We start from the raw sequence: 12,458 nt of genomic DNA on the forward strand, positions 1-12,458 counted from the left end.
TTTACTGGATTCCTGACATTCACGTACACCCATGAGATGGTCGTGCGGGGAAGTCCCCACTTCACCTCTACCTCGGAGATGCTGTGTCCCATTGCTCGTGCGCCGACTAAAACACCACGTTCAAATTCACTTAAATCTTGATAACCTGCCATTGTAGCAGCAGTAACCGATTTAACAACAGAGCCAGACACCAGTCTTATATATGCGTTGCCGACCACAGCGCTGCATTCCGCCTGTTTACATATCTCTGTATTTGAGTAGCGTGTCTACAGCAGTTTCTTAGGCGCTTCAGTGTATAACACTTATGTCCTCTGCAAACTAGTACCAACTATTCTTGATAGAGGTTACGTGGGAACTCTTTCATATAATTATATGGACTCAAAATTGGACTCTGGGAAATTCAGTTTGTGATTTCAAACGTGTCAATAACATTTTCTCTTCCTTCGTGACATCTGAATCATTCAACAGCACAATTTTTCGTTCCTTCTGTAAATACTATTCAAAGCAGTTGTCTTTAACATCATAAATGACAGTAATTTTATATTTATGCTATTCCCTTTGAATCCTCCAAAATAAACCAGAGATGTTGCTACCCTTAACAATGTATCGCTCTGTTGAGCTGAATATGAATGGAAAACATATTCGTGATTACCTTTGGAAGGCTCTTTTACCAATCTCACTCGAAGTGTTTCAAATTCTATACAGGAAAATTTGCACAATTTTGAAGATCTGAGACATGTTAAATCTGTGGGCTAGACGGAGAGTCGAACCCGGATCGCTGACTTCAGCGGCCAGCGCTCTTGTTACGCTGTCCTTCCATGAGCCGCGCACTCAGTCTGAAAATGTAGAGGTTCGAGTCCAGTTTGTGCACGAGTTTTTAGTTCGTGTTGAAGACAAGTCAGCAGCCCAAAAATCGAGTAGCCATATACCCACCATTGGCTTGAACGCAGCAGGACAATTACTATTTAATATACAATTTTAAGATTTTTACATCATAGACCATAAAAAATAGACTTTTTAGGACCGGAACAGAATTACAGTTTCGTTGGGTGGGAAGTGTGAAGGCGTGGGGAAGAAGGGGGGATACTCACGAATGCTACAGATTACTGACAAGCGAGATGATCCGGCCAAAAATAGAGGAGACTTACTACCATTGCAAGGTATGGACCGGTTGCTTGGGACAGAGTCTGTGCTCCATTCACAATAGGAATAAAAGTTAAATAATCCTTAATATAATAATTTTATGTTTGAGCCCTACGGAAAAAAAAAGTCAATTTATGTTTTGTCCTATTCGCGTTTCGCCTTTCTACAGTAACTGAAATATGATTATATACATATTTTCAACTCTGCCTTCCTCCTGGTCTGCTGATCACAGAATTCGAAATAAATGACTCTTACAGAAAGCAGAGGAAACACTGTTATTGTCCCGTTGCGCCTTTCGTTGCCACCTTCGTCTCATTTCATTCGGGCTTCGTAAGATGACGTGGATTCACAGAGACCAGTTGCACGTCATATTTTGTCATAGAATGAAATTTTCACTCTACAGCGGAGTGTGCGCTGATATGAAACTTCCTGGCAGATTAAAACTGTGAGCAGGACCGAGACTCCAACTCGGGACCTTTCCCTTTCGCGGGCAGGAGCTCTATCACATGTCCGCGAAAGGCAAAGGTTCCAAGTTCGAGTCTCGGTCCGGCACACAGTTTTAATCTGCCAGGAAGTTTCATATTTTGTCCTATTTATCCAATTTTACACGCACGCGTTTTGTAGAGTGCGGCGTTGGTCAGCAATAGTATTAGAAAACGATGTAATTGCCGCAAGTTGCATGGACTAGTGTATAGAATAGAAGAAAAATACTTGACTGGAAAAATACTGAACATTTACAAGTTTTGGTTACGAAAACAGAGGAAGCTATACATTCTGTTACAATTTTTGTATTTGATGATTAAAATGCAGACAACAGGAGCTGAGCGAATATGGTACTGACGAAAAATATTATGATTAGTTGACTTGATTCAAAATCACAGGATTTTGAGTTGTTCAACGTGTCAGTGACGAACGTGAAGTACTTCACACAAAATGTGGTATTCTGAAAAGTTCCGGGTCCTAGAAAGGCCTGGATACACACATCACTCCTACCTGTGAGATAATGGCCGCAGCCTAGCAGCGGCAACAGTTATGAGCAGCAAAGCTTCAAGAAGGGCAGTAACGATGAGAAAATTGCTTAGACTGCACAAACGCGCCACGTTGGAGATTACGCTCTGTTTAGCGACGTGGAACAGCAATAAGCACGTTCCAGTGGATTTCGTTATTCTAAGAATGACTGAGAACGAACAGAACCAGACGTGGCGAAATGCTTGCCTGAGGCACGTGGAAAGTCCCCAGGAGCGGAAGCACACAGGCTGATGATCTGGGGGCGATAACGCATCCCGTAGGCACTTTGACTGCTGACCAGCCGGGAGACTTTCCGACGGCAAACAGCCCGTAACAAGCAGGCGCAGTGCTCTTCTGGGGACCCGTGAGTCAACCGCCCGACACCGAACCCTCGCCAGCGCGATGACGGGAACTCAGGCACTCGCCGAAACAAAGGTCCACGCCGCAAAAATCCATTACTACAAAAGAAATATTTTCAATGTTTTGTTTTCTCTCTAACCTCTACAAGTTGTTTTAGGACTGCTAACATAATGTCTATGCGCAGCAGCCACTCCAAAGATATAAAAAATTATTTATTAGTCGCAGTCGCGATTTAATTTAGGTGGTTTCTGATTTCAGTCGTCATATGCCATCTTCGGATCCTTTCAGACTAGTCACATTATACCGCGCCAGTTCGTAACGTTTATAGTTGTCTCAATACCGAAATTTTTAAACATATTAATGCTGAGGCAACCACATACGGTCACGAAGTTGTGTTACACTGTAACTAATTTGAAAAGATGGCGTATGAGGGCCGCAATCGGAAATCGCCTACATTAAGACCTAACTGTGACATTAACAAATAATCAGTTATAGAACATTATATGATGGTACAACCAGTTACCTAAATGAGACGATCATTAACTTTTGTTTTTTGACAGCTTGTTCGCCATTTACTTCATAAATTTATTATTAATGCCACAACTGCAATTTCGACTTTGAGTGTCTATCAAGTGGTTTAGATTCTCAGACTCAGCAATCGTCAACATGGGCAAAAGAAGTAAAGTGGATGTAAGAATTTCGACAAGAGTTATCCTTGCTACATCCATTTTATTTCTTTTATCCAAATTTATAGTTGTTGGAAATCAGCGATAAGCAGCCAAAAGCCACACATGTTCAAGTCTATTTTATTTCATTCTTTTTTTTTTTTACTTATGTACACAATTTCTGTAGCTCAGAATCTAAACCACTTGATAATCGCTTAAAGTAGAAATTACAATAATTGCAGAAGTTGCAGTAAACATGTGAAGTCAAAGGCGAAAGTGTAGTCAATCAAAAAATTCATCGAGGCTGTGAACCCAAGTCAAATGCTATGGTGATAGAATTGTTTGTTGGTGGCTATATAATTTTCAGTGGCTACAAATTGTAGGACGCTCAGCTGTTTAATTGCTTTTTGTGTAGTTGACATAAATTTTTCCACACTTCTAGAAAATGAGCACAGGAAAAGTACAGTGACTTGTGTGTCTGTGTTCATCTGTAAATAGGTCCCGTTTTCATATATATATTAAAAAAAAAACAAGGCAAAATATTTGTCCATTATAGTGCACAGCCAATGAAACTTCCAGGCAGATTAAAATTTCGTGCCGATCGGAACCCGAACCCGAGTTTAAGTCCAGGTCAATCCAATGATTTCCAGTTTCAGCCGTCTTATCTGAAGCTTCTCAGGTTTCCACTAACCACTCAGGCAAGTGCCCGGATAGTTTCTCCTATAAATCGATAACCTATTTCTGTTTCCCTTCTTTGTTAGCTGAGTTGTTTATTCCTACTTACTAACGTCACTGTCGTCAAAAGGTAGTAGGGGAGAAAAAAAATCAGATTTAAACGGAATCCATTGCGTTACGGTAAATATAACGCTTATTAAAAACGGAAAAGTTACAAAAATTCTTTCTCCGATTTTCAATTTGTACAAAACACTTACAGCTGTGAATGGGGCAAAACATATTAATAAGCCTGTTGGTGAAGTGTTAGGATATTAAAGCATTCATCTGACATTAGAACCAAGTTGATATATGATAATCACCCGGAATTTATGAATTTTGTTTCTCACAAAGTGAAAATGCCGTGTTGTATTATAGTTTGTAATTCTTCTTAAGCTGTAAAGTCCGGCACATTAATTTATAGATATTGAGCTATTTGTCTTGGTTTATAGGTCAAAGTACAATAAAAGAATTTCGTTTGTTCATCAAAGTCCGTGTAGAAATATACCAGGAACATTACTACTCGAAGCAAACACGCAGTCTCATTAATCCCCTTATGCTTCACATTTAAGCATATATCTTCATTATCATATATTTTACAGAGTTCCAGAACTCAAAATCTGATAAAGTGTTACTAATGTTCCTCGTACTATCACAAGTATATTTCTCCACAGGCTTGTCTTCTAAATGAAATTCTTTTATTGTACGTTGTCGAGTTACTGTGTAACACACTATTCAAATCCTTTGATAATAACTTGTTAGAAATTAAACACAGGTTGTGGTAGCATTTGTGAGACCTAAAGCTGCAAAACAAAATAAAAAATATATATTTATACCTTGGTCAAACTCAAACAGGTTTTCCTCTTTCGATTAATGGAAATGACCAACGTAGGAGATATATACACATTAGACAACTGACACAGTTTGTGGAAAACATGCACATCCCACTATACGTCGCGCTAATGAAACAAGTAGCTTATTACATTTACTTTGTGCACACTCTTACAGAATCACTTTACTGTAAAAGTATGACTATGACTTGCGAGTTGGAATTAACACAAATGAATATCTGCAAAGTGCAAGAATTTGCGACTTACATAATATAGACCTTCAAAACATTTTATCCGCTGTTGATACTACATAAACTTCGCCATGATAGCGAGACTTTCCGCTAGGCTGCAACACAATGAAGGCGGAACTTGTTCTCATCCTTCGCGAAACCAACTCCTACGAAAGCGAGTCCAGTGTATCGCATGTTGAGAAGCACACCATTGCCCCAAATGTTTTCATACGCACTTAAATTCTCTACGTAATTGATCAAATATAATGGTCCAAGCCAAAACAAGGAGAAATACATGCAGACCAATATCCCACCTCCACCCAATTTCCTGCCATCACGACGGGTTATGACATAATTCTCATGAATCAGCCGTTCTTAGAATTCAAACATCGAAACAAGCACTCGAACGATATCTGATCAGCTGTTTCTGACTAAAACGTTACTAGTTTTCTAACCTAAATTTTCACCTATTAAAAGTTCGTTCTGTTCATACACTTTACAGCACAACACAATATTTCTTTAAATTTCTACCTTCTTTGTATATCAATAATTTTACATACACTTACTTTATCAGCTGTCACCTTATGGCATGACGTTTAGGTTCCCTATTTCGAAGTTGTGCCTAACACTACTAAAACTAACCGACAATTAGGCCCACCTTTTATTCGCAGTGAAGTAATGTATTTTCTGATGGTCAACTTGGATGATCTACAGACATCAAATCCGATATCAAAACATAAACATTCTATTGAAGTAAGTGAACGATCTCGATCGAGACAAGAGATCGCAATACCCCGTTTAAGACAGAAAATGGCTACACGAAGAAGATATACTAACTAAGATAAATAATTTAAAATATTAATATGAAAACAAAAATGTTTTTTTTTAATATTACCAGGAGAATATCTGATCCCATTCACATATTCCCTACATCAAATGCTATTGTTTCATATGCATTACAGTGACATACCGTTCACTTTTTATTTTGGTAAAACAATGGTAATTTTGTTTTTATGTTTCTAACACTTCCGTTCTCATGTAAAACCAGTTCAACCAATATATCACAATTTTTTTAAGAAACTCTGTTTTACATTTTGAATCGCCAAATAAATTACACAGTAAATTAGATATCAGCCCACATTACAGGTATCCAAAATTCCAGTTGGATCGAAAGTCCTGCCCCTAGCTCGTTTGACGCTCTAATAATGACTTATCGTGTCCTGGTTAAAGAGAAGGTGTCTCAACTGTAAGACGAGGGTCTGGTTTTTTTTTTTTGGGGGGGGGGGGGGGGGGAGGTATATAGCAGGTACCGGTTTAGACATAATGGATGCCTGGCGTGTTATGTGTGTATTTTTCCATGAATTCACTAACCGTCTGGTCTCACAGCGGGATAAATGTGTTACCAAATATAGCGATAACTTTTGTAATTATTAGAGGTTTTCTTATTTTTCCTGCATCTGTCTCATTCGTTTGATTCCCCCTTGTATTATGTTTTGTTTGAATTCGCCAAGTTGTCTTCTTGATCTCACCAAATGAGTAGCTTAGTTTCACACTCACCACGTTATGATGTTTTTGGCCATAGAGAGTATGTCTAAAGATATATTATTAAGTTTTGACTTAGGACTTCATTCGTCCATATGAACAGAATTTTATGAGACTTATTATCGTGCAACACACTTATGTTCTTTTTGTGACAGAGTGGTTTAAATCATTCGAAGGTGTAACTACCACTGCCTGGTTTTATGAGAACGTAATTTTGTTTCACTGAATGTTATTGTGTATGCTCTATTGTGTTTTACATTATTTTAAGCCTGTAACCTCGGCATCTTTTCTTTTATAACTCCGAAGACGGCAATTTATGTTGTCGGAACACGTAATTCACTGGTGTGTTAACATAGTGAACTTACTAAATAAATGAAAGCTTTTATAAGGAGAACACAGTAAAACGTGATTTACGTATTTAAAATGTTAAGTATTTGTGTATGATCGATGCATACTCTTTCCTTAGGGCGAAAGATAATATTCAGTTCACATTAATCGCATTTCTTACGTAGTAAGGAAGATTAAGATTTTTTGCTGTGTATTCGATTATGTGTTCATATTACGTGTTTCAATCAGGACGGATTTAACAGAGCGAGGGTACAGGTTTTTCTAGTTTACTTGTGCTGTAGTATTTTGGTGCAATTAAAAAAAAAAGTAGCTTTTCTCAGTAAGCTGCAACAGCAGTCACGCAATCGTACTTCGCAGAAGGTCAACTACGTTTCTTAAAAACTTACATAACGTAGTGAAGATACAGGAATTCAGACATGTTGCCCTTCCTTTTTACGTTTTCGTGATTATGTTCTTGTTTACGAGTATAAGTTGTCGAAATATAGTTACTGCGTGAAAGGCTGAGTGTAAATACAATACAGTTTTCGTTATTTATCACAATTTTTATCATTATAACCACTATTTCTTGCTACATCTTCAACTTGTTTTGTAGTGTCCATCAATCGGAATAATTGTATTTGTGGGAAGTTGTTTGGTGAACAAGGTGGTGAAACAATAATGCTTTTATATTTTGCATAGGCGGTACCATACAGCTCAAACGCATTTGAAAGCGTCATAATTCAAAACCACCAAGAGCTCTTCAGAAATAATTATTTATTTATAAGCGCTTTGGGTATTCGGATCATCTACAAGTATCTTGAAGTTATAACTGCACACATGGCAATATTAAAGCTATGATGTCAAATAACATAAAAGCATACTGCGCCACTGCCGTCGATAGCAAAATACACAACATAGCCAACTGTAAAATGTACTGACACTGTTATTCCTCCTCTGCAGTTACAATCTGGTTCCACCTTTTTGTGTGGAGACTTTCTACCTATTCTGAGTATTAACAGTGTTTGTATATTTTACAATTGGCTGCGTAATGCATTTTATTATCGACGGCAGTGACGTAGGATGGTATTTTATGTTAGTGCCATGTAATATGTTACTGATAACTTTACACTACCTGCAGATGATCTGAAGATCGAAATCGTGCTAAATAAAGGCTTCCACAGTCCGTCCCATAGGAAAGGTGATTGTTATGAAACAGAATACAAGATGTGGTTATTTTAGTTAAGATGGCTTTTTATTCAAAAAAGGTTCTTTATGAATCGAAACACAACTACAAGTGTAGGGAAAATTCTTGGAAATCATTCTCAGTGCACACTAAAGATGACTATGTAATAGTTGAAATCTAGATCTACAGTAATAAACCCGACGGATTTCGCGATCGATTGCTATTCTTTTCTCCATTTCTAAACACCATATTCCTTGATTCCATATTCAGATCGAAGCCGAGCATTTGTCGACCACAAAAGATTTAAAACTCATAAATAGTCATCTGAATTCACCATTTGATCTCCTGGAGTGAATTCTTTACGGATAACTTCCTTTTAATCAAAGTAAACAGTGAGCAGCGTCTTGACACGGCTTTAATGCATACGCATTCTTTCCGCTCTCGCCGATTCGGAACCTTTCCATTCTAAGTGGTTCGTATCGAAAACATTATGTTTCATCCTGCCTTAAGATGCAAGACATGAAGTCTGCCTCCTCACTGATTGATCTTTTCAGGTCTCTGCAGTGCTCCACTCTTCAATCTTTTTGATCTTCACTGAGGGTGGGGGACACAAAGCAAAAATAGATATTCCTTGTGTCCGAATTTTCATTTAGAATTCGATGCAAAGTGGTTTCAGGAATTCCGAAGAGCTCTTCAGTCAACCTCATAGATGCACAGTGATCATTTCCAAGGATTTCTGCGACTCTATGAAAATTTTCGTCAACTCGACCTGTCGATGATGCTGCTGAACGAGGTTCATCTTCAATGGTGTCTCTACTGAAACCTTGCGTTTGAATACCATTCAAAAACTTTCTTACGTCTCACTGCTTCACTAGCATAAACAGTTCGTATCATTTCCAAAGTATCTGTGGCACTTTCAGCCAATTTCAAACAAAACTTAATGTTCGCATGTTGCTCCGTTGCTCCTTTCACGGCCGAAGCTCAAAACATATTGTTGAAGTTTCGGTTAGTACAAACAGCCTGTGGCCCCAGCGCAGTTAAATGTAAAACGGAAGGTAGTCGACATATCAAGCCAGTTAACTCAAGCATCCGTTCAGATGTCGATATCGGCAACAAACAGTAACAGTTCAAAAAAGTGAAGAATCACGACTTAAAGAATCAATTCTGTAAAACTTATATCGTAATAGTATTTGCAAGCTTCCTTTATATTTCAAGAAGTATTCTTGGCAGTAAATTCAAATTATATTTTTTAGGCACATTGGAGCATTTCATAAGTACTTTTCAGTGACTAAACTAAAAAATTTTCTTGGCGGCGTGCGGTATGGTATTAATAGTTACGCAAATACAAAATCAGTCACCCTTCCTATGGGACGGGCTGTGTATTTATTAGTAGGTCTCCATAGTAGAAAAATGACGTTTTGCTAAGTAATGCTTTTCATCCATGCTCTAGTTTGCATAGCTATATCGCAAGTACCGATGCCAATGTTGAAGATTATGATGTTGCGTACCTCAGGTTAGAACACAAGTTTCTTTATTTTTGTTACGCTTTACCACTATTGCTTATTAAGTGTGTGAAACATTGACCTATTTACGACTTATATAGAATGTTAATCAATGTTTCATTCTGGAGTTACAGTTCTGCATTACATGCATTTTCTTTAATATCAGGAGTAATTTGTAATTCGAAGTTCACAGTTACTTCTGTGTATGTCTACAAACATTCGCTAATGAAATTCGTCGTAAATAAGTCATCACAATTTGAGAAGAACAGTGGCGTCCATATCTACAATAGTAGAGGAAAAAACGACCTTTACTACCTATTATTAAAGCTATCAGTGGCTCAGAAAAAGAGTTCAGTATGCAGCAACAAAAATTTTTGATAATGTGCTCATGTCTGATAGGTAACAAAGCAAGTTTTAAATCGAATTTAAAATTATTTCACTTGTACAATTCATTCTATTCGACTGGCGAAATTATATTTAAAACAGGCAGAAAAATAAGAAAAAGACCTGTTTTAACTGTATTTATAAAGGCAGGACTACAAAAATTATGTATTCATTAATATTAACGCTAATCATGTATGCATATCTTGTAAAGTAACTCGTTCCACATTATTTCGCAGACGACAACATAATGCACTCCTTATTTACAATGTCACTCTGAAACTGAGTCACACATTTGTCACTCCTGCAATGTCAAGGGCACGCCATAAATGCTGTGCGTTCTTCCCCACCTATTAATGGGTTATATGCTGATGTTTCTAAATAATCCAGTAGTGATGCTATGTGGCTGTCGTCTCCAGGCGTACAACCCGGAAGCAAGTACAGATAGCGTCTCGACTGTACAATAGTGAATAGACTACGACAGCAGCTGCGTTCAGTTTTGCTCAAAGCGCCTCAGCTTTTTGTGTAACCTTGCAGGAAAGGTGGGGGGATGTGGCTGAAAAGTCGCCGGTATGCGACCACGCGGTGACTGCGTGGTGGTGGAGGGGAGTGCCTGCGGCCCGCCCCTCTCTCCCCACCCCTCCCTTCCCCTCCCGCCACGGCATGAGCAGAGGGTGCGCGCAGGGTAGCTCCGCCAGAAGCTCGCCGACGCCAGCCGAGTAGAGTTGCCCGCCATGCCTTCTGGAAAGTTCACCAAGTACTCCTCCCGCTATGGGTCCTCGAACCGCCGATACCACTCCGGGTACCGCTACACCCCGCAGGTGAGACGCCGCAGCTCCTTTCAGCTGTTTTCTTTCTTCCTTCCTTCTTTTTTTAAATCTCACATCTTTGTAATATGTACGGCGAAGGGTACAACCGCTTGTACTTGTACTTTTCACCTAAAAAGATTATCGATTGACTCCAAGTACTTTAACTTGAACGGTGAGGATTCGTCAGAAACAACTGGTTACTTCGCTACTGGGCTAAGGAAACTTAATAGCACCAATCGCCTTTTCAGTATTTGACAGTCTGAGTATCATCCTCTGCTTTCATTGTTGAAGGCTAGGAAGTTCAACAATTAAGTTACTACAAAGAAATTCAGAATGATTTACACATTGTATCTACGTAACAGTGGAAACTTTCAAATGCTATTAAGTGGCACATAATACTCAAGAGCAGGTGGAAAAACCCAGAAGCTTCTGAATGCCTGAGTAGAGCAATGCTAATGTGTCACTGCGTTTAATCACTTACTTACATCAGTTAATTATCTAAGCCGGAAGAGTTGCAGGTAGTACATATCGAAGAGTTACATTTATTGGAAGAAACCTGGGAAAATACAGTTGAGTTACAACGGCAATCTCGAACCTAGCCCCATGCACTGGGTACTCTTAGCTATTTTTTGGGTATATAACTTTCACATCAGCTCGGATTACAAAAAGAGATCCGAAGGATATCGGTATATTTGTAATCGGACGGTTTAGACAATACAAAAGCCTTAAAAATGTATTCGGAATAAACATTATTCTTGCGGCGAAACGTTACTGGGTACATTTAATGAACCAGTATTCAAGACCGCCTGTAATGCGACTCTGCTACCTCCAGCGCAAATTTCGTGCAAGAATGGGAGCAAGTGGAGAACAATTATTGTGCTTTTGGAGGCATACTTTCCCCGAATCCCATTCTCGAATGAAACAGAAACGGACCGACAGGTAATAGATGGAAGAACTCTCCACCATGCACTTTACAGCAGCTTGTGGAGTGTTCGTGTACGTGTAGATATTACAGGACAGTTGTTTCATTCCATCCAAGGATGAAGAAGTACTATGGTACTTAACTTCGGAGGTCATCAGTCCCCTAGAACTTAGAACTACTTAAACCTAACTAACCTAAGGACATCACACACATCCGTGCCCGAGGTAGGATTCGAACCTGCGACCGCACCGGTCGCGTGGTTCCAGACTGTAGCTCCTAGAACCGCTCGGCTACTCCGGCCGGCCAAGGATGAAAAGTCACAAGTTTTTCGTAAGAGGTGCGACATTACCAACAGTGTCCCTTTGTAAAGTACCTGTGTATCTACCGTCTTTAGTGAACAAATGACTATACGATATTGTTCACAGAGTTACGTCGGTGTTTCTAGACGATAAATTTCGAATCATCTGCCACTTTACGCAAATCAGGAAGCAGACTTAGTTTATTTTGCGAATGATGCAAGTTATTATTGTCAAAGCCAGCAAGCAAGTACCAAAACAGGAAATACTAAATGGTGAAATGTTGAAGTTGTTGATTTGTTGTACATAAATCGACTTGCTTTATACTTTTCAAGAATTACCATGACACTGATAAATGTTATGTGATGTGATAACAAGAAATAGTAAAGGATGAGACTGCCTCTCTGGCCATCCTGAGTGTCCGCCAACGGACTTCCACGGGCTTCCTACACTTACTCCTCGTAACTGATTCATAGTTTCTTCAACAAATTCAAGACAGATTTCTTCGCTCACCGCTATTCATCCAAGCTCGCGCTTCGTCTAAAACAG

The 12,458-nt window shown here is 39.0% G+C and overlaps 1 protein-coding gene across 1 annotated transcript in view; it reads left to right on the forward strand.

Annotated features, from left to right (window-relative positions):
• The first annotated feature begins 10,466 nt into the window (after nucleotides 1-10,466).
• Nucleotides 10,467-12,458, forward strand: part of LOC126266686 (proton-coupled amino acid transporter-like protein CG1139) — a 139,135-nt gene continuing 137,143 nt past the window's right edge. The window contains exon 1 of the mRNA XM_049971114.1: nucleotides 10,467-10,703. Coding sequence (XP_049827071.1) covers nucleotides 10,617-10,703 — 87 coding nt within the window. The 5' untranslated portion in view covers nucleotides 10,467-10,616. The remainder of the gene's footprint in view (nucleotides 10,704-12,458) is intronic.

Source organism: Schistocerca gregaria, chromosome 4, assembly GCF_023897955.1.
Source record: "Schistocerca gregaria isolate iqSchGreg1 chromosome 4, iqSchGreg1.2, whole genome shotgun sequence".
In the NCBI taxonomy this organism is placed as follows: domain Eukaryota; kingdom Metazoa; phylum Arthropoda; class Insecta; order Orthoptera; family Acrididae; genus Schistocerca; species Schistocerca gregaria.